This window comes from Cupressus sempervirens, chromosome 11 (genome assembly GCF_028749045.1).
Source record: "Cupressus sempervirens isolate cs-2001-9-10 chromosome 11, ASM2874904v1, whole genome shotgun sequence".
Taxonomy (NCBI): domain Eukaryota; kingdom Viridiplantae; phylum Streptophyta; class Pinopsida; order Cupressales; family Cupressaceae; genus Cupressus; species Cupressus sempervirens.
The window spans coordinates 190589424-190613423 of NC_143128.1; the positions used below are offsets into that span (position 1 = coordinate 190589424).

At 32.4% G+C, this 24000-nt stretch overlaps 1 protein-coding gene across 1 annotated transcript; it reads left to right on the forward strand.

Annotated features, from left to right (window-relative positions):
• Positions 1–22558: 22558 nt before the first annotated feature.
• On the forward strand, positions 22559–23280 carry LOC149528834 (uncharacterized). The gene is made up of 3 exons (XM_089810530.1): positions 22559–22755; positions 22948–22985; positions 23069–23280. The coding sequence occupies exons 1-3, from the start codon at positions 22614–22616 to the stop codon at positions 23219–23221; spliced, it is 333 nt and encodes a 110-aa protein (XP_089666656.1). The 5' UTR covers positions 22559–22613; the 3' UTR covers positions 23222–23280.
• Positions 23281–24000: the final 720 nt, after the last annotated feature.

Sequence of the window (24000 nt, forward strand, 5' to 3'; positions counted from 1 at the left end):
TGGCCAACCACTAATTTAATATTAAAATAATAAATTTGTAAAGTCCATGAGGGAAAGGACTAGTAAGAAAACCCTAAATTGATACCAAATACAAAAGATTAAATAATCAAGAGTCCAATAAGAATGTCCATGAGAATAGGAAGCAAGTATATGCATTCTTAAATCACAACTAGTAAAAGAGTATAGTTGGATCTATCAAAATTCCCATATAAATTGTGCTACAAACACAATATTAAAAAGATTTCAGCAATAACTACATAGACGAAAGGCTATTATGTTTGAAGCTATAACAAGTACCCCACAATTACATTATGATTTATTTATAAACCCATTCATATAGAAGATATGTGTGATATGAACTATAAAGATCACCTTGTATCCAAAAGATCTTATGATGACATGATACTAGAGTCTAAACTTGGGATAATTCACATGTCATTTGTCTAAATCAAACATAGGTTTCATAATGGTAGAAGACCAAAAAATGTAGTTGGAAAAAATAATAGTAATCCAATTGCTAACCTTAACATTGAATTGGATTGCAGAACCAATGTTCAATTGGACTGCAATGTTGATGCCGAAAAATCTAGTTGAAAAAGAAAGTCATGACTACAAACAAAAACCATAACACCAAACAAGAATCTAGAACTAGAGAGCATATGGGGTGATGATAAAATTAAAAAATCCATGGCTCAACCAATTAAACCATGGACAATTTTTGTGGGTAACTTCATAAGCATCATCCTTTCTATTCCAAAGCAAAATGGACATAGTAGAGGAAGAAATCAGGGAAAAATGGAGATCATTCTAGAATAAATATGTCATGGTGACAAAGGGAATTAATTAAATATCCTAAAGACAAAAATTATCTATGGGTTCAGCTTACTCTTCCATGGGAAATGAGGGGCATGAACTAGTAGCATAAGCTATTTTCAAACTAGTGGAAACCTCAAACAATTGAACTATAGAATTATATTAGGGATTCACACACCAACAAAGGAACTAGCTAGTTACACTAAAATAGTGAGCCCCACCAAAGCTTGATGATGGAATATGTTATCTTTACAAAAATAATAATTGGGGATGGAACCCTTAACCAAGCAAAAGGTTGAAGGTGGAATTCATTACTAAGAATGGTCAGAATGGCCCAAATATTGAGAAAAATAATAGTGTACATCTTAAAGGAAAGAAACCAACCCACATTTAGTGTTGCAAACTATAAAGGATTTATCTGGTAAGTTTAGATGGCCCTTTTGATACTTTCAAAATTGTACTTAAATTCTCACTTATCCTTTAGGGGTTCTTGCACGAAAGACCTAGAAATTAACACACTACCATTCCAAAGATCATATTGTTATACAAGCTCCAAAAATTCAATATTGACCTATATCTAAGATAAAATTGTTAAATTGATAATATCTTAAGGGAAAACCCAACACTAAACAATGCCCATGATATGAGACAGCAAAGTGGAGACTAATTGTAATGGGTTCAAATGATTTTTACTTTTTAACAAGGTTATCATTCCCTCCCCAATAGTGCATTTGATGGCCCTAAAAAAGAAAGAAAATGAAGATGAGAATCCTTGAGAAATATAAATGTTTGAAATGTTGTCCTCAAGCAACCATTCCTACTTAATGAATTGGAGAAAAGTTCTAAAATTTCTTGGGAATTAATCTATATTCAGAAAAAGGAGATAAATAAAAAGAGAGAATGTGATTGTTACAATGTTGATATTAGTATTAATAAGTTCACACAAATCAATAGAGTGGTGAGAAGGGAACTAATTTAAGCATGAATCATCGTGAAAGAACATCACCAATTGAAGAGTTGCATTGTTAAGAAACTATTACCCACATGCCAACCTTCGTTAAGCATTTATAATGTAAAAGATAATTTATGACTTGAGTTGTAGCCTATATGTCCAAAGATCATAATAATTATGGAAGGAAAATTGAGATATGTGACTTCATTTTGTTGACACCACAAAAACCCTAACCCTAGCATACTTGTAACAAGAGTTGCAACATAGCCAAGTTCCTACGCAAAATTTGAAGAACTATTTTGGATTTTGTAAGATATTGTTTTTTTTTAACTTTCTCATGGAGAAAGAAAACAAAGATAATAAATCTATTTTAGTGGAGAAGTTTTATTGGAAAAATCCATCATTTTAATTGAAGCCAAGTAAATTTGTTGATAAGTGTAAAAGCAATAATACTAATTGTTCTTCCTTCTTTTTTTCTTTTTCTTTGTTTTCTTTGTTTTCTTTTTTTTCTTTTTAATTTTTAAATCAGGATGATGTAATCTTTATCCATTTATTAATATTTCAATACCCATAATATTTCAAAAAAAATGTCACATTTTTCCAATTAGGATGATAATATATTTGTTCATTTATTACCAATTTCAAGCACATGAATATGCTAAATTTTCAATTTAGGATGATGCTCTCCTTGAGTTTGAATTTTGTAAGATGATGTTCATGATATTGTGTTATGCATTCATTAAAGATTTTGAATTTGAATTCTGTTGTATAAAATGATAGACTTCATTTTGGCAATCAATTCTAGGAAAGCTATAGCCAATCTCAGTTATAAAAATTATTCAACCCATGCATTTTTTTTGGTGTTTGAATACAAAAAATGATTAAATGGATAGTTTGAGATAGGGAAAAAAATTTCATTTCAAAAAACATCTTTATTCTAGGATCTTAGGCTTTGCATGGTTTTAGAAGCCATTTAAATTCATTGATTCTTGGAACTAACAATGTTGATGTGCTCCTCCGCTCAACTACAATTGTGCAATGCATTTTTAGACTCATTTTTTTGGAACACAAAAGCACTACTAGAATCTCTTAGAATATTGAATTAGTGCATTATAAATTTTCTTTCACTTTTTAAACTGTTAGTATTTCATTTCACAATTTTTTTTTGAATACACAAGAATACCAAAATCATAGTAAGAGAGGATTTAACACTAAATTTAAAGGATGAAATTAATTCAATTCTATTATATCAAGATGCATGACAGTGATTCAATGTTAGACATAAGTTTGTTTAGAGCAAAATATTCTTTTGCCAAAGTATCTATCTAAACATAACTTACAATGGACTATATTTTATAAGCATTTTGCAACCCAATTTTATACTTCAAGATTAGATGCTTGTACAATTCGGTGATTTAGAGTGGACTGCACATATTCTGCTCGCTTATTGCTCTACAATTTCCTACAAATATATTATATTTTTTTGATATTGAATCTATATTGCAACATGTACTACTCTCAAAAAAAATTTACACATTGTTTGTTATCATTCTAGGGAGTACTTTATTGTTAACCTATGTCCTATTTTATCACTTTCTTAAAACACTACATGAATTTTTGAGGAACTTGCTTGTGATATTCTAAAATATCTCCAAGAAACTATATTTGAGGTGAGGATTATGTATATCCTTCATACATATCCCACTACTCAATTTAAATATCTTTCCTATAGGCCTGATGGGCATACTCTACATTTATAGGTGAACAAGGAAAGATGATGAAGTAAAGAAAGGATATCATCAACAATGCATCCCCCAACATGGTCAATAATAAACCACAAAAATAAGGTTTGATGTTGAAGTTAATAAATATTGTTCTTGTGTACACACCAAATAGACCATCTATGTTAAATGTGGTATCAATGCTCACCCCAGTGTCAACTAAGGCAAGACAAGTAAAATCTACAATATGCAGATAGAAAGTGATACACACCACATTTTTTTTTGGATCCTGCTCACTATAAGGGTTATCCAAGAACTCTCTACCTAATTATATGGGTGATATTTCTTTATTGATATTTATAGAAAATGAATGACACTGATGCAGTAATTATTATATTCTTTCTCAATGTGGGCCGAGAAGTGACTTTTTTTTTATCAACATTAAACACCCAATATAACCATAAGCCACAATTGATGGTTTCATGAACCTACAAATGGATGTGTATATATGTTTTTCTTTCACTAAATTGAATTTTCAAATTAAAAAGTGGTAGGGTAGAAATCATTCCATCATGTTAATATTCTCATCATTCAATTAGTAGTATTTGGTTCTTCTCTCATCAATAGGTTATAGAAGGAATTTGAGTATTTTTGTCTAAAATTCCATCTTGTTCAAACATATGATCTAGAAAAATTCATTCTAGATAAGTTATATATGATCTCACACTTTCCAATTGGAAATGTCTATTGAATGCATATTTTATACTAGTTAGCATCCAATTAATAAAAAAATAAAATTATTTCAGAAAATGATGTTTCTATAAATCTTACTATTTTTTATGATATTTTTTTAATGACATATAAACACCATGTTATAGAGCTCAAAATCAAGAATATTCTCATATAGAGTTTATAGTTTTTAAATTAGATATACTATATTGTAGTAAAAAGATTCTATAGGAATGTATTTTAACACTCAAAAATATGTCAATTTTGAGAAAGAAAAAAATATTAAACTATATCAAGAAAATTTTAAAATTATATTATGTTCTAGAGGAGAGATTCCTCTTCTAGAATGTATCAAATTTATTATAGTTAGAATTGATTTGTTTTGAAAAATGTGGTGGTAGATAGAAACTATTAATTTCAGGTGAGTTGAAACTTGAATCATTATAAAAGAGAAAATATAGGTGTAAAGCCAATTTTTATTTTTGATTATTCTAACTATATATGTTATCTAGTCTAACATAGTATGAGATTAAAGGGAAACAAGTTTATTTCCATATAGTTTTGTGGTGGGAGCTAGGCCCCTAATTTTCAACATTTTTCAGCACCAAAAAAATTAGGAAAATACATCAATTTTTATTCTAAATAATTATTAAAAATTATAATCCTAAAATTCTTCCTTTTCTAAACATTTCATTAGTTTACTTCATTTTGAAATTCTAAATAATAATACTAGTTTTTATGTCATTTAGGTTAAAAAGTTATACTTTTGTTAGCCTTTTCCTTTAAAAAAAGGGTGACATAGATTTGTGCTCTTACCCTTCTCTAATTCTTTAACAGTTTTCAAATTGGCTTCACAAATAATCTGCTGATCATATTTCTCTAAGGTAAGAAATTTATTGGTTTATTTTTTCAATCATTTTGACATTTAACATTTGTGCATTTTTTAAAAAGGTTTTAGGTAAAATATGTTTAAATGTATGATAGTTTTTCTTTTATTACTAAGGTTACAATTTTTCATGGTTTGTAATTGCATTTAAACTAATGTGACAATAAGATTTAATTGTCATTTTGAACTTAGTTATTAGTGTGGTATATAACTACTCTCTTGTAATGAAAATTTAGCCAATTTTAAATTCCACATGTAACTATTTGCAATATGGGACATCTTACACCATTTCTTGTATTCCTGCAGCTACTAAGGAATGGATTCAGATTTCAAAAAAAGGGAACTCGTCAAAATCAAGTCAGCTAGGTGTATGCTTGGATCTCATTGTTTGTTAGTCTACAATGGCTTCGATCCAACAAACAAATGTTTGCGTCTTGGATGATTTTTCAGCCAAGCCCAATTATGTTACCCATGGGTATCAATTTCATTTTAATCCCTCATTTCTGAATAATATCCCTTTAATGACTTTTTTCTATGATCTATTGTAAGTAAGAAATAGATTGTAACTTATTCTCATTTTATCAAAAATATGTCCATCTTCACTCCACCCATACACATGAGTTGTTTTGTATAAAATATCTTTATCTTGGCTGTAGGAATTTAAAGTTTGTGTTTAACTAAATTCTTCATCTTAACATGTCTTTCACACTCTTGGAATAACCTTTTTATATGGATTAAATTTAGCAACTAAATTTATGGCTATTGATTGTATTAATTAAAATATTTTGAATCCTTTTAAATATTTTCATCTATAAATTTATCAACTAATGATTCTATTGCTTAAAATCTTTGAAATATTTTAAAATATTTTAGCCACTAAATTTATTCACTCATGATTTGCATGTATGTTACTTCCATGGTTTCATATGGATCCTTCGTTCTTCTAGTCAAAGCATTCTACCAATAGCTACCTGAAATCAATGTCAACACTCCTATAATTGCAATAATTAATAATAATAGCTAGATAAGTTTGTTTAATGGTTCACAAAAATATTTTGGTATTATTTTTTTGGACTTGTATGAGGATGAGGAAGTCCATTGATTTGGAACTGGAGAGAATTTGGAATAATGCCTGCACATTCCCTCCTTGAATATCTAGATCAAGTACTATTTACATTTTGGAAGTGTGTTTGCATGAGAGATAACTTGTACTTCAACAAATCTATTACGATGTAAAATTGCAACATTTTTTTGCATATGATGTGAGGGAAGGGGTTCGGCAATGCATGCCTTCATTTAAGCCCTTACTTCATGGTGATGTCTTTTGAAACCAACTATATAATCTCAGAATTAGAGGTTATATAATTATCATGTGATAAGGGTTATGTAGAGGGACTTTTCACTTTTTGATATTTTGGATTTTGGTACTATTGAAATGTTCATAATATGAACTTTTTCATTAACCAAAGTGTGTCTTGTTATTTACTTTAATTACATTATAATGATGTGCACTATGTAACTTCTTATTAGCTAGATATGATGTGGATTGATATATAAATTTGTTTCATTCTTATTATTTTTTTAAATATTGTTATCATATATATTAAAACTACAATTTAATTACATTTATCTTAGTTAAGATTAATATGATGACTTCACTTCAATAAAAATAATAAGCCTTTTGTTTGAATTTAACTTTATCAAAAAGAAATTTTAAAAAAAAAAAAGCCAGATAACTTATTCAATTTAAAAATATATTTTTATCTAATTGAAATAATATATAGAATATTTTTTATAATTTTTAATATTTATTTTATATTTATTATAATTATCTATTTGTGTTTTAATATTGTGATAATAGATGTTATTGGTTTATACACACACACACACATATAAAATAATTTAAATTTTTTAATTCTAATAACTTCTATTTTAAAGATATATATCATTGTAATAACTCCTAAATTTGTTGTATTAAGTAGTTATAATCTTCACAATGTTATCACAATTGTTTTCATTTGACTTAAAACTTACAAATATTTCATTTTTATTGAGAATTATAATATATATTAGAATAATTAATAAATATTTTTGGGCATGATCTCGCTCCTTAGGTAACCTTTATGAAAGTCTATAATTTATAGTGATTCTAATTAGAATATCATCATGTAATATATTTAGTCTTTCAAGTTAATTATAGAGATGACTTAAAATAAAATTGATTAAAAGACTATTTACAGGGGACCTACAGGCCAAGTAGTTAGATATTGATTTGCCCCCTCTTGTTTAGGATTTTGGGGATCTTCATGGATCACAAGGCTCAAAGGGCCCAATCTTGGTGGCTCTTGATCCCCTTATGCCTAAGGGGACCTCTAATTCAGCAAGGAGTATTAAAGCTCCTCTTGTTTTAGGAAAATAGTTGAAATCCTTCAAAAGGAGGCCTTTAGATAAACCATCAATAAGTGGTAGGAAGACTGATTAGGAGAAAGTGAAGATAATGGGTGAAAATTTGGTTGAGTCTAAGTATGTGAAACCCATTGGTTCTCATTTTTCCCAACCTCATAAATGATTGTGCTATCATGGAATGTAAGGAGGTTGAACAATATCCCCAGACAAAAGGCTATTTTCAAATTAATTGAGTCTCAGTCTTCTGATCTAGTCTTCATTCAGAAAACTAAACTTTCAGTGGATAGATTGGCTAATTGTGTTGTGCGTATCTAGCCCTAAGGTTCTTGGCAAGGGGTGGGTACCTTGAATAGTTCAGGGGGGGTGGCTTGCTTTTGGGACCCAAGAAAAGTCTCCCCATTATGGCGGATCTCGATTTAATACTCCATTTCTTTGATTGCCACTAGCTTTGAGAATGGTGAAAGGTGCCTTTTATCCAATATTTATGCTCCTATAGAGTTTTCAGGTAAATCTTAGTTATGGGCTCTTATTAGATTCATCTAGTCCCTGGACCCTTTTCTCCCATGGATTATGGTCGGAGATTTTAATGCAATTACTAGTCTAGAGAAAAAAAGAGGTGGGCTAGCTAGGCTAGACCCATCTTCAAATCTGCTTAGAGATATGATTGGCTCATTGTTTCTCATTGATGTGAAGCCAACTAATGGTGTCTTTATATGGAATAATTGGAGATGTGGTGGTGAGGCTATCTTAGTAAGGTTTGATAGATTTTTTGTTTCTTGATATTGGATGGACAATAGGTGGATCACCAGTTCTAAAATTATTAATTGGAGGGGATCAAATCACTGGCCTGTCAAGCTTTCCATCACTTCATACAGTGTCACAAAGAATCCCTCTTTCAAATTCCAATTGATGTGGTTCAGAGACTTGTCTTTATCTTCTCTTGTGGTGGATTAGTGGTATGAGGGGATGCCTAATCATGGTACGACTGTGTATACTTTCTGTAAGAGGCTTTAACATGTGAAGTACAGGCTTAAGAGATGGAATAAATAGTGTTGTGGGTATCTACATGTTCAAAATACTGTTGCTCAAACCTAGTTAGATAATATTGCTTGCTAGGTTGGTGACCATGGGTTGAACTATGAGCTAATTGAAGCTAAGTCCTTAGCTCTTAAGGATCTAGAAGAGTGAGAGCTTTATGAGGAGATTTTTAGGAAGAAAAAATCTCATATTGATTGGCTTCAAGAGGGGGATAGTAACACTACTTTTTTCCACAACTCTATTAAGGCACGAAGGCATGGGAACTCTCTCTCCTCTCTTGTCTTAACTGTTGGAACTCAGATCTTTTCTTGTGAAGATATTTCTAGGGAAGCAATCAATTACTTCTTTGTTCTCTTTTCTAGGGAGGATCCTTATGCTAGGCCTGAGGAGTGTGATATCCTAGATTGTATCCCTCACCTAGTCTCTATAGAGATGAATGGTGCCCTCTTAAGCCTTATCTTGCTTCTAGAATTGGAGAAAGTTGTGTTTAATATGAAGGAAGGTAAGGCTGCTGGTCCAAATGGTTTTTCAATTGAATTTTTCCAAGAATTTTTGGAGATAGTAAAGTATGATCTTCTATATGTGGTCTAGGAATCATATAGGAATAAACAGATGCTAAAGTCTATGAACTCTACCTTCTTGGCCCTCATGCCTAAGAAGGAAGGGGCTGATTGGTTGGATCAATTCAGGCCTATAGCATTATGTAATGTGGTCTGCAGGATCATCACCAAATTGATTACTAAGAGGCTTAAATCACTCCTTGGTTCTTTGATCTCTGCTGAACAAGGTGGCTTTGTTAATGGAAGAGAAATTTTGGATGGGGTTGTGATAGCAATGGAGGTTGTTTAGTCTATGGCTACTTCTAAGGAGAAAGCTATGTTCATCAAGCTAGACATGGCCAAAGCCTATGATCAAGTGAGTTGGGAGTTCTTACAAAAAATTATGTTGACTTTTGGGTTTGCTAAGGTGTGGGTTGATTGGGTTCTTAGCTGTGTGACCTTGTCCTTCTTCTCAGTTCCTATTAATGGAGAACCTTCATATTTGTTTGATGCCTCTCGGGGACTTCGTTAAGGAGACCCTCTATCTCCTTACTTGTTCATTATCATGGTGGAGCATCTTGGTAGATTTCCAAAAGCTCAGGTATGATAGGGTCTTATCCAAGGTTGGAGCTAGAATAATGACCTTTCTTTGTACTCTCATCTTAGGTTTGTGGATGATATTGGATTAATGGGCATGGCTAGAATTAGGGATGCAGTGAATATCAGGAAAGCTTTGGATACCTATTTGAAAGCCTCAGGTCAGAGAATTAATAATGATAACTCTTCTATTTATTTCTTTAACACTCAGCTTATTCAGAATAGGATTGCTAGAATTCTTAGATTCCAAATTGGCTCTCTTCCTCTAATGTACCTTGGGGTACCTTTTTTCTTGGGTGCTCATTGGAGGGACTATTGGTAGGGAATTTTGGATAAATTTAGAAGTAAGGTTAGTCACTGGACTTACAGATGGTTATCTTGTGCTGGGAGAGTGGTTCTATTACAAACTGCGATGCAATCTTTACCCATTCATAGGAGCCATGTTTAGATTCCCCATTCTAATTTTGTGAGGGACTTTGATTCTTTATCTCAACAATTTCTTTGGTCTAATAGTCTTCTATCCTCAAAGTGGAGCCTAGTCAAGTGGGAGTATATGTGTAGGTCGAAACATGTGACTGGCTTTGGGCTTCACTCGATGGTTCTTTTTTTCATGGCCTTGGCTGCCAAATTGTATTAGTGATGGTGTAACAACCAAGATCAAGATTGGGCTAAGATTCTTTCCCATAAGTACTTTCCTAGTGTGGATTTCTCTGAGGTTCCATGTATTCCTTTGGTGGGTAAAGGCTCCTTTATTTGGGATACACTTAAGAAGGGATCCTACCTAGTTAAAGAGGGTCTCTTCTAGATTTGTAACAAAGGCTCAAATACTCTATTTTGGTAGGACTCTTGTGATGGCCATCCTCCCATTCTTTCTATTTTCCCCCAACTTTTACCACTCTCCCATACTTTTACTAATGCTGGTTGGCTTAAGGTGGAACATTTTAAGACCATCAAGCACCTAGGTTAGGTTGAGTTGACTTGCTAGAAGGACTCTTAGGAGTGGCAGGAGGGTGGCTCTGAAGAGGACCATGCCTTTCTTTCTAGAGTTTTGGAGAATAGGCTTTGTAGTTCTCTTATTGGGAGGGACAACTTGGCTTGGAGTCCTAGTCCAAAATGTAAATTTATAGTGGCTCTAGGCTATGCTACTCTTGACAAGAATTTACATGGTCTAGTTGAAATGCACTAGTGGAAGAAGGTTTGGAGTAGCTTTTCATGGCCCAAATGTAACTTTTTGGCAAATGAGGATTTTAGGGACCTTTGGTTTGCTTTCTTTGTTGGAATAATGAGGAGTGTGCCTCCCACTTATTTTTTCTCTTCCCTTTCTCGAGAGAGATATGACATAAATAGTGGGAGGCTTGGTTTCATGGTTGTATTCATGCTACTTCTCTCATTGATTTCTGGGAAAGATTAGGCAAACCTCCAATAAAGACTTCATTCTTATAGGTTGCCTAGATGGTTGGACTAATCCTCATTCTCTGGAACCTTTTCTTGGAATGGAAACACAAAAATTTTTGGGACTCCAAATTAGGAAGCTACCAACTGTGGAAGATAATTCTTAATAGGCTTCAGGAGATGATTTATGCAAAGCGTGATATGTCTATTATTATAGATCTTGGGGATCAAGTTATTACGAGGAATCTAAACTTAGGAGATAACAGTCAGGGATGCTTCCCAAAAAAAGTCCTAGCCATGTTAAGCAGTGGGTTTTTCAGGATGTGGGGTGGTCTCCTCCCCCAATTAGGTTCTTGAAGATCAATATGGATAGGTCTTCTCAAGGGAATCCTCGTCATGCTAGTATTGGGGCTATTGGTAGAGGGAATGATGGTGGCATGGTTTTTCTCCTATCAGTTTAAAAGGGTGAACATTATAATAATCTAATGTAGGCCTTGGCTATTAAGGGTTCCATTGAGTGTGGTTGTTCTTGAGGGTGGCAGAACATCATCTACAAGTCTGACTCTCAGATTGTTGTGGGTATGTTGAATAACCAGAGGTTGGAAGATGTTAGTTGGTAACTTGCCTCTTTGGCAAGACAAATTCTTAGTCTCTGTAGTTCCTTGGACTATGTTTCCTTTCATCATATGCCTTGCAAATGGAATAGAGTGGCCGACTATCTGGCAAAGTGGGCTTTAGAGAATGTGGGTAGATGGGATATTAATGGTAGGGATGAGTTACATTCTAAGTATTGTGAAATCATTGATAAGTTGTTACTAGAGGATAGGAATATGTAGTGTTGCTTTGGGCCTTCAGCATTTTCTCTATAACTTGGATTTGGTTGAATACATTTTTACCCCTCTTTTTCAAAAAAAATTGATTAAACTTTGATATTACAAACAAATAATGACGTTAAGATTACAATAAAATAATTTATTTGAAAAAAATTTCAAAAATGGCATCAGAATTGTGTGTGAGATGTATTCTACAACTTCTTATATTAATATAGTTGAAGAATGCATAACATGTGTGTGTGTGTGTGTGTGTGTGTGTGTGTGTGTGTGTGTGTGAGAGAGAGAGAGAGAGAGAGAGAGGGTACATGTGGAAGAGTTCAAGAGAGTGAGATACATGAGGTGAAGATCCAAGATAACTGAGTAAAGGAGAGTGTGAGTAGGTAAAGGAGATATGTATGTGCATGATAATTAGGGAAAAATAGATATGATAGATAAAATCATAGAAAGGGGTGAGAGTGAGATATATGAGGTTACAGATAGAGCATAAATAGGGAGAGCTAATGGTAAGAGGAGGGTGGATAGAGACTAAAATAAAATATAATGGTTTTTTATATTTATTATAATTATCTTTGTGTTTCTATATGTTGTGATGATAGATGTTTATATATATATAAAGCTATATGTAATAATTTAAATTTTTAAATTCTAATAACTTCCATTATATATATATATATATATATATATATATATATATATATATATATATATATATATATTACTGCAATAACTCCTAATTTTTTTGTGTTAAGTAGTTATAATCTTCACAATCTTATCACAATTGTTTCCATTTGACTTAAAACTTAAAAATATTTCATTTTTATTTAGAATCCTCATATATATTAGAAAAATTTATAAATCTTTTTGTCCATGATCTCCATCCTTAGAGAACTTTTGTGAAACTCTATAACTTAAAGTGAGACTAATTAGAATATCATCATATTTTGTATCTAGTATTTTAAAGTTAATTATAGAGATGACTACAAATAAAATTGATTAAAATTTGATCATACAACTAAATAATGAAGCTAAGGTTACAATTCTAAAATTTCTTTTATTACTATAGCTCCTATGGAACGCATAGCATTTGTGTGTGTGTGTGTGTGTGTGTGTGTGTGTGTGTGTGAGAGAGAGAGAGAGAGAGAGAGAGAGAGAGAGAGAGAGAGAGAGAGAGAGAGAGAGAGATGATAACTAAGTGGTAAGAGATAGTAGAACATGGTAGAGGAGTGAATGAAACATAGTAATTAGTTGGAAGATAGGGAAAACATGAGGTAAAGAAAGAGATTAAAACGAGGAGAATATAATGAGAGTAGGTAGAGGAGAGAACTAATGGTGAGAGGAGGGTAGGTAGAGACTGAAATTAATTAATTAGGAGGATAGAGATAAGAGTGAAAATGGGGATGGGAAGATAGATAAGGTACAAAAGAAAAAGAAAAAGTATGGCATGAAATATACAAATTATGGTGTGTTAGCAAAGGATAAAGTAATAAAGGGAGAATGAGAAGGGGTAGAGAGAGAAGGGGAGTGTGTAAATTGGGGAAGAAATGGTAAAGAAAACTATATTAGACTTAAACTTTGCTTAAATAAAATAAAATTAAGATAGATGACTAAATTAATTATTAAATATAATACAAAACTAAACATTAAGACTTCACACTAATACTAAACCAAATTATATCCTATATGTAGAAGAGATTGATGGTAAACATATTTGAGCATTGAACCAAACTAAACTCTAACCATAAGAACATGTAAGACTTTTAGGTAGAAACCATGATAAATGTTCTAATCAAAATAATGTATTGACTATAAATTATAAATAGAATGAAATAATAAATACTAAGCTCAAACTTAATCTTATAGATAAGGGACACAATTTATTTTTAAAAAAGTTATTTTTGCTAGCATCACTAATTGAAACTAAATTCAAACATGTAACTAAACCAATTTATAGCACACATATTAAAGACCATGCTTAAGCCCAATTGACATAAGAAAACAAATTAATGTCAATATTTTTGAAGTTCTATGTGTGATGTAATATTTCTTAGTTAGATTATTAAAACTTATTAAAATAAACCATTTGAAAATATATTTCTTAAAATAATATAAAAATATGTATTTTTTTGAAAGCAAACAAGTCATACTATTTTAGGTAATATTATTTTCATAAAACCTTACATTTCAATTATTTTAATTTTAAATTTAAAAAAAATCTTAAATTTTTTTAAAGATGGTATAAAATATATTGATTTAAAAGCTAAGAATGATCAAAATGAGATTTGGACTTTGGTCGGCAAAAAAATCCAGCCATCACTTCACCACTACACTATATGGCAAATCTTTGTATAAAATTAATTTTGATAATCAATAGAAAATAAATTATTGGACATGAAAATTACTATAAAATAATTATTTCAACTTGTCATGCCACTGATGGAAGTTGCAAGTTCTGGAGGCTTTAATTTAATAATTGATACAAAAATTATATATTATAAATATTTAAGCCTTGATAATTCTCAGCTTCATTGTGTGTGTGTGTGTGTGTGTGTGTAGCAGCTATATTTTCTGTACTAACTGAAGCATTATTTGGTGACTATTTTTTCTGATATTAACAAATGAAAATAATTTTATCCAAAAATATTTTCTTGAACATTAATATTTTCTCACTCTTGAAAGAAAATTAATTGACAAATATACCTTAGACGAATTGTTTTAAGAATAACTTTGCTTATATACTTACCATTATATATGTGTTTGTGTGAACATATGCCAAAAAGAGATATTTTAGCATAGTGTGGAAGGACATATGAAGAAAGATATTAGTGTGTAGTTTTTCATATAGGCAAGTTTATATATAAGCAAGTTGTAAGAAACTTGCAATGGTTCCTATTTGAATTTGCTACAACCAAGTAGTCTCAATTCATGTATATAAATGAAATCAAATATATATGATTAAACATATGTGAAATGAACACAATAAACTATAGATTTTCAAACCTCCATAAAATGTCATCCTCCATGGCTAGATTAGCCCAAGTGTTAAAGATGTATGCATAGAAAAAGTTTCTCAAGAATCAAGTTTTTAATTTAAAAGATAATTATGATTGTGTGATTACAATGGATTATAGTGAAACTATTATAATAAGCTTTCATAAAATATGGATATTTTTTAGAAAAGAGAGTTGAATTTATAGGCTTGATGACACTAAAAAGATGGTTCATGTAAAATGGAGAGGAAGTGTAAAGATAAATTTAGAGAGAAGAGCATGGGCTATACTTTATTTTTAGATTAAGGTAAAAATAGGTTTTGAAGGGACCCAAAACCCTTAATAGAAAAGCAAATGATAATAAAGTAAGCACAACCAAGTTTAATAAGGACTTGAGACCTATAGTACAATAGATACAAAGTCAAGTTTTATAGGGACCTGAAACCACAAAATAAGACCAAATAATGAAACTAGGTTTTACAAGGAGTTGGAACCTAGTGTTTAAATAAAAGGATCAAAAACTAGTTAAAAAACCTAGACTAGAGACCAATTACCAGAACCACCATGAGAATAGAGACTAGTTACTAGAATCACCACTAGCAGCTATTGCAGCTCCTTGATCATTTTCACCACCTCCTTGCCTACCTCCACAGTGTTTTGGATGGTGTTAGTAGTAGATCCCCTAGTTACCTCAGTTGCCTTCTTTCTTGAACTCTTTCTTGTTCTTTTGCTTGGTGCACTAGGAGACATGATTTCCTCAATGTTTATCTTCCTTATGCTAGCAACAGCCACACAAATGCTTGAAGTGACTTGCTCCATGTTTTTTCCACTCTCTTTAATCAAAAGATAGAGTTTATGTTCATATTCCTTTAGCTTCTCTAGGATCTTGCCAACTTAAACATCCAGCTAAATGATCTTAGCTCGATCAACTTCTTGGTTCTATTGCATTTTTCCCATTCTTATTTTCAAATTCATTAACTCATTGTACATCCAAGAGTCACCTTGGAGAGGGGGGTCAACCTTGAGCTTAGCAGTGTGAAGGAAAGAAAGCATTGTTTCCTTACCAGTAGATTCATCCTTCTCCTTCACCATTTCTTCCTCTAAATTCATAGCACCCTTACTAGCAAGGTCCTCCTTCTCCTTTGCCATTTCTTCCTCTAAATTTTCCTCCCTTTCTTTTTGGGTTTTCTCACTCTAGTTTTTATCCTCTTCTCCAACATTTTCTAACCCTATATTTTTATCATTACTTTCCTCAGTCTCACCTTTGCTACTAGGGTAACCCTCCAAATTTGAACTAAAGTATCCCAGATTCGTATTCTCCTCATTCTCCATATTCTTATCATCATTATTGTTAAATCCATATCAAGGTGATATTTGTCACAATGAAATTTATTGAAATAATATCGAGGGTTGGGGGATATTTTCTTTAAAAGTACCATTTCCTACACTCCAAGGGACAAGGATTGGGGAATTTAAGTATTATGGAATTGTGAAGGGATGTTGAAAAATGTAAACTAGGTTGGTGAATGTTAAAAAGGAATAAATAATTCCTTTAAAGGGGACAAGTATATAAGAGGGTATGAGCGCATTTAAAGTTGACAAGAGACATGGATTGACTTCGGATGATAAAATTTTAGATAATGAATCTATAAATAATTAAGAGGGTAATTAGGCTTATTTATTGAGAAACTAGACTTATTAGAAGGATGTGATAGTAGGGGAGAAATGAGTGGAGAGACTAAATAAAAGTATATACATATATGTATATATTTATATATTTATCTATATGTGTGTACATATCTATGTATATATAGATATGTATATGTATGTATGTATGTATGTATCTGTATCTATATCTATATATACATATATGTGTATTTATATATGTATATACTCATATAAACACATACATAGATAGATACATGTGTGTGTGTGTGTGTGTGTATGTATGCATGTGTGTGTGTACATATATAGATACGTACATGAGTATGTAATCTCACACACACACATATGCATATACATATACATATTTATGTATCAATGTATTTATGTATATAGATATGATTAACTACCCAAGTATTCATGTATGTAATCAAGTCCGATTGAGTCTAGAAGACCAATTAGACTATTAAGTAAAGTTTGTTTATGATTAAAGTTAGAAAAAAATGGTCAAATAGCTTGGGGTATTTAGTATAAATTACTTGTTAAATTAAATAAATAAGTACATATTTATTTAAATTAATAGAGAAAAGGGAATTAATTAATTGAAACTATTATAGGTTGTCATTTAATTACTAGAGGTATAATACATTTATTAAATTAATTAACTTAGAAGGATAACATTACCAATTAAATAATATGTAGCATTTTATGTTCTAACATGAAATGGCCTTCGAGTTGGAATGTTCAACCAATAGTGGCTCAATTCAATAGTACCAAAGTTTTAGCTAGAAAGAAGATGGTGTGGTATCCCCCTAACTCTTGGATTGAGCTAAAATTTGATGGTTTAGCTAAGATGGGTACCACCGCCACGGGAGGTATCCTTCATAAAATTATGGGAAATATGGTTATTGCCTACATGGGTAACTATAGAGGGGGCTCTAGCAATGAAGCTGAAGCATTGGGGGCTACTTCAGGGGCTAAGAATTGTGAAAGCTTAGGGTGTCAATAAGCTCACTATTGAGGGAGACTCAATGTTAATCATTAAGAGTACTAAGGGTGAAGGAAGAAGCAACTGGTCGATTGAAGTTATAATCGATGAAATCTAAAGGTTGATAAAAGATTTCCAAGAGATCCATGTTTCCCACATATATCATGAAGGAAATGGCAGGGCAGAAGGGCTGGCCAAATTTGGCCATGGTGTCATGCACCTTGTGGAATGGGATGACATCAGATTGTTTCCATCATCAACTCAAGTTGTGATGGAAAGGGAATGCACCTTTATAAATACCATTTATAAACACCATATGAATAATCAAAATAGGTGGCAGGCCTTCTTTTCTCCACATGGGCGTGTAAATAAGATCTTTCAAAAAGGGATTTTTTGGCATGATTGTTTACTAATTTGCATTGTGTTTTTGGTTTTTGTGAATATTGATTACTGCCATAAAAGAATGTTGAGGGTGGATTTGGCAAGATGTAAGGAATAATCTAGTAATGGTCAAAATGATAGGTTAATGAATTCCCACACAAGATACAACTAGAAATGACTATTTATGGATGGAAAGGGAGCGCTCACATGTGTCGTGAAGAGTTTTTTTTTGGGTGGGGAAACATTATAGACTTATGATGGTCATGCAATGCCTTTTGATTTTATTTGTTGAGGTTCTCCAATTTATATCCAACAACGTCAGAACTTGCAACAAGGCTATGTCATCTAAAGAATTAGTGGTTGATCTAGGTGATAGCATGGGAAATGATAATCAAATTGAACCAGTGGGTGTGGAAAATAACATTTGAAGTAGTGAGGCAATGATGGTGTACTTTCAAGAACATGGCCTTTTATAGTTTATGGAGGGTATAGTGAAGCACGATGAGGTAATATCGATGCTATTCTTCTAGGCTTGGAAGGATGGGAAGGTGACTATCAATGGCATGAGTTTTTATATTTCAGAGGAAACCATTGTGAAGGCTAGTGAATTTTCTATGGAAGGAAAGAACTGGTGGAGGTAGGCAAAGGTCAATGAAGAAGCTAACTTGTAAAAATTCTTCAAAGGAAAGGAGGAACCAGAGAGAATGCATGGAGGGTTTTCTCAGGCAGCCCTTCCTAAGCCCTGGGACATCATCTCCTATGCTATTATGTGGTACATCACCTTGGATGACCATTCTCAGGTACTATACTACTACCATTTCTACATCCTAAATCATTTTAGGAATCTGGACCATATCTCCTTCTCATTTATGTTATTGCATTTGTTGAAGGATTGTATTTTTAAGGTTAGGAGGAAACACAAGGAGGGAAAAACCTTCTACCTCATCCACTAGGGGTTGATAAATAAACTTTATATCTGGCATTGTTCTCTAAATCCATCGCTTTTGGTTAACCCTCTTGCCTCTATTAATCCTTGAGCCTCCCTTGACCTTGGCCCTAGCCCTAGCCTCAAGATGTTCAAGAAAATCCTTGCCCCAAATGTCAAAATTAGTCATGAGGTTAAAATAAGCCTGATAGAGTCTAATTTAGACACTAGGAAGGGTAAGAAAAGTTCCTAGAGGTCCAAAAGATATCTCTAGATGGAAAAATTTAACTCCCCTCCCATGCATGATTCTAGCTATAACTCCTCCGAAAGTGATGCCAAACCTGCTAAAAAGAAGAGAATGCCTCAAGACAAAAAACCTACTCCTAACCCTCTGAGCCCCTCCCATTTCTTTGACACCCTTGAGGCTTCCCTAACTAGAAGTGGGGTGGGAGGGAGGGTGGGGGGGGGAAAGAAACCCCCAAAAGTGTTGGGAAGAAAGGAAACCATAGCCATAGAAAGGTGAGACTGCAAAGGCTATAGAATTCCATGAGAAACCTAGCTGACAACCAAACTACTATCAGCCAGAGGTTTGAAACCTTGGTGGTTTTTTCCACCATGGTCTTGCACTCCGCAATCACCACCTCTATTTTCTATAGGTGAACAAAGAGGAGAAGGACTTGGGAAAAGTCACTAAGATCACTAGATCCATCTATGGGTTCTTAATGAACGATTGGTTAAAGACCATCCTGGAAAAACTAGTTAAATGGGAAGGCGAGGATAGGGACAAGGATGTTCCTAAGAAGGATGATAGCCATGGGATTGAAAAGGGAAGATAGCCCTATGTCTCTTGCTTATTTTTGTTGTGTTTATGATTATGCCTATGAACTTGGTACCCCATTAGGTCTTTATGTTTATGTCGATCAAGGGGACTTATAGCAGCAATTTTTTTAAGTTTTTTTGTTTTATTTTATAATCTATTATGCATAATACTTTAAAGATTGGTAGTACTATTAAGCTGAGTATGGACATGTATTTTTTTTGAAGTTTAAAGTTGGTATTGGTTAGTTGATTGGAAGGTTATCTCTGGCTATTTTTTTAGCCCTTTTGTAATTCAGGGCTAGTCCCCCATCTTGTTGGCTGCTATCAATTACCTCACAAACATGAAACTCATAAATATATTTAATTAAATTTGGCCTATCAAATTCAAGCATTTACACAAGTATTAGTTGATATTCTATTTTTCTTGCCACTAAGCTATCCAACTATAAAGCCTTTTAAATAATATGTAAAATGAACCTTTACCAAAAAATAAGCCACTCACTTTTAGGTGTATTCTAGTGAGCCAAATTTCATTTTTCAAACATTTAAATTATTAAATTTTTATCTAATTTATCACCCCTATCAGTTGTCTAGGATATTCAACATCTGGAGTATTTTCTCTTGGTATATGATTATCATCATGGATTCCCCATAGGTTCCTTGGATTTCATGCAAGTATGCATTGCTTTAAAGGTAGGAATCCTATTAAATTTGTAGAATATCACAACTCTCTTTATATTCATGCATGTTTGCTTACTAAATTTATATGCTTCAAATAAGATTTCAAGCTATTAAAGTTGCACTTGATGTGGCCCACTTGTGTAAACTTCAATAAAATTTGAGAAATAATATTGGTATGCTTGAAATTTTATAATTAGACCCTTCAACTTTTGGTGAGTGATCTCTACCCTATGGAAACCAATACGTGTCAAGTTCCTTTTCACATTTTTTACACATTTCATATGACCCTTTTTGTGAGTATGATAGTAGGAGATAGTTTTTCTAGATGAAATCTACTCCTTTGTAACATGGTTGCTCTATTTTTGGGTGAAACAAATGAAGCATGTTTCCCTTGAATGGTGGTGGTAGTAGTGGGCAAAGGATCTAGAGTAATACTAGTTAGTCAAGCTAGTCATAAAGGATTCCATGGGAGATGTCTTTAGGCTTACCCCTATATCATAATAATTACTAGAGGGGCTTTAGATAGATCTATCATAACCATGCAACCTCATCAACATAGTAGAATCAACAACACAAGATAAACAATGGCTAAATGGTGAACTAGAAACATGCAATCTGACAACTTTCCATTAGCATAGATTCGTTGATTTACATCAAATTAGACTCCAAAATAAGCTCACATTCTAGGCCCACACAACTAATTACAAATAAGAATCTAGATTTCTAAGTCCTTCAAACCCTGAAGTTTATGCTACTAAGGAGTTATTCCAAACAATGAAAAAATTCTCTAATTAATAGAGTCTTCACAAGAAACATGCTAGTGGAGATTGGTCATATTTTGCAAGAAAAATGTGACACAAAAATATAGGTCATGTGAACCTAATCATGAGGATCTTGATTCCAAGTTGTTCAAATGAAGTGTAATCAAAGAGAGACATCATTCTAAGATCAAAGGACATTGTGATATGAACCAAAAAGCTTTGTCAATTAGAAAATTAATTCATTAAATAGGAAAAAATCAATTGACTAGTGAGAATATGAGAAACCAAGATATTTACACTCTAAAGTATTACATTGAGGTGTGAACCTAGATATAGATAAAATATGGTGTCCATAAGAAACCCCAAGGCTTAGAACATCAATTGCACCAAATCAAATGAATACCATAGGAAACTTCGAAACTTATAGATGCAAATTAAAAAGGAAATTATTTTTGGATGATGCAAGATTGTAACAAATTAAGAATGCTCTCACCTCATCTGCCAAAGAGTCTAGGAAACAAGAAATGCTACTGCTATTGAGAGGGCCATTAAATTTAGATGACAATCTTGACACCATGATATATGAAGTTGTAGAAATAACAAAGATCCTTGACAAACCACTCATTTAGGTTCTTGGTAGATGGGTTTAGTAATTTCTCTTTTAGCCTCTACTAATGTCTTTGTTGAATGTTGCTTTTAGAGAGAGTGTCTTAATCATTCTGTAAGAGTAATATTATATCCTCTAATTAATTTTTATTTTCTTGGTCACTAATGTGCCTTTAAATATTAAAAAGTAAAAATGCATACTCGTAAAATAAACAAACTCTTTCCTTGAATAAATGCCGAAAACACACCATAAGCATAAGTCACTGTACTAGTGTCTATTATTTTTCCTAAGGTGATCATAGAACACATTATCGGTACACAGGAGAAAAACGGAACCCTTACTAGTCATCACAACTAATCTTTGGGGTTTTGTCTCGTTTGTTTAAATCTTTTCATCGGTATTTTATAGGGCATACTTCCGACTGCAATTTCTATTTTCCACAAGTCTTTATAGGATATTCAATTGTATATATCTGTTTGACAAATTCTTGCTTAGATGTCATCTGAAAAGGATTTTTCTCCTAACATTTCTGGAGGATAGAACAAAAGTCTACTGAAATTTCGGAGATCGGAAAAGATTTCTTCATCGTGTTAGAGGCTAGATTTTGTCAATAATATTACCATGACAGGTTCCTCACTAGCGTTGGAAATAGTCAAGTTGATTCTTCACATGTGCTCAGTTGTTGCCTACATTCAACTTCTGTAGTGGTTGATGATACAAGTAATTTTAACATTAAAAGTCAGACTTAACGTCATCTTAAATAAAATATCTAGGAAAATAGCTTTTATAAACTTTACCACAAAGACCAAGCCTTAACCTTTGACATTAAAATCAATAGATTCTCCATAAATTGCTGGTTCTGGCCTCATAATTTTGTCTCAATTGTGATAACTAGCATGGCTCTCAAAGTGAGTTTTCCTACATTCTTATTTACATTTATATTAGTTTTCGTCATAATCTTTAATGGTTGTGAAGGTCGATATCTCTCAGAAGATCTGACTATTCATCCTATTATATCCCAGACCTATCAAATGTCAGGTATGTTGAAGTATTTGTAATCTCTGTAATCATACTTTATTTCAATAAAAGTTAAGCGGTATATGATGAGTTTATCCAAATTGAAAGTTTTGAACATCATTTAGTTTAGCGATTTGGTATTATCCTTCAAAATGTTTTCCTCAATTTTTTTTCTAATTTACGGTTTAACATTACACAACTGTGCTTATGCAGCTTCCACATGGCCTGGATCTGTAAAAGAAACTCTGCCTGTATGTAATTATTCCAACTTTAGATAGAGATTAGATTTGGCTATCATTTTATACACTAAATCTTGATTTCATCAACTGTGCAGACAAGTACTTTTGCTGGGACTTCACAACGGTTGCAGCTCGTCGACCACCATGGCCACCACCGCCATCTCTTTGCGCCAAGCTACAAGGGATGCTGTCAAAATAAATGTTGTGCAACGAAAAGCCTACTCTTGTGTTGTCAAACAAATGTATAAATTACGGAAGTGGGCTATCCACACATTTCTATTTAAAGAACCTTGTTATAATTCCTGTATTCATCTTGTAGAATTTGGCAGATATTGTGAGAAATATTAAAGATCTTTGCTAAAATAATTGCAGCTAATAAATAGAAGAAACAGAGATCTATTGAATAAAATCTAGTATTCATTCATTCTGTATTTAAATTTAAAAAGCTTGCATCTTATACAAATTTTCTACAGAATATGCAAAGAGCAATTAACATAAGTTACACAGCAATTTTGTTATGTGCATGAAAGAAATAGGAGATCAAACAGCAGGTTTAAAATGGTGATCTATGACCTTTGGGTTGTAATTATCAAACACCAACACCCCTCTTAATTTTGGAAACGGGAAAATCTAATGGGAATAAAAACCCGACAAAATTTTGTAGTTAAATCTGTAAAAAAAATTGAGAATCTTGCTGAAAGAAAGAAGCTAAATTGTAGATTAAAAAGAATAGAAAAAATATAGCTATAGAATAAAATCTATTAATCATCTGATTGTTCAAATAAATTAGATAACTTTCATCATATATGTAGGTGTTTTCCACCATTGAGAGGAAACCACGGTGAACAACATAAGTTAATATCAGTCATGGCATATGCAAGTAGAAAATAAGGGGATGATCCTGACGACGGTCCCTTCTTTATGCTGATATGAATGGACGATACAACAGTTAAAATTGGTGATCAATTAATCACACATTGGAACTGAAGTAAAGATTAGTTGGGATTGACCATCAACATTGTTGGAA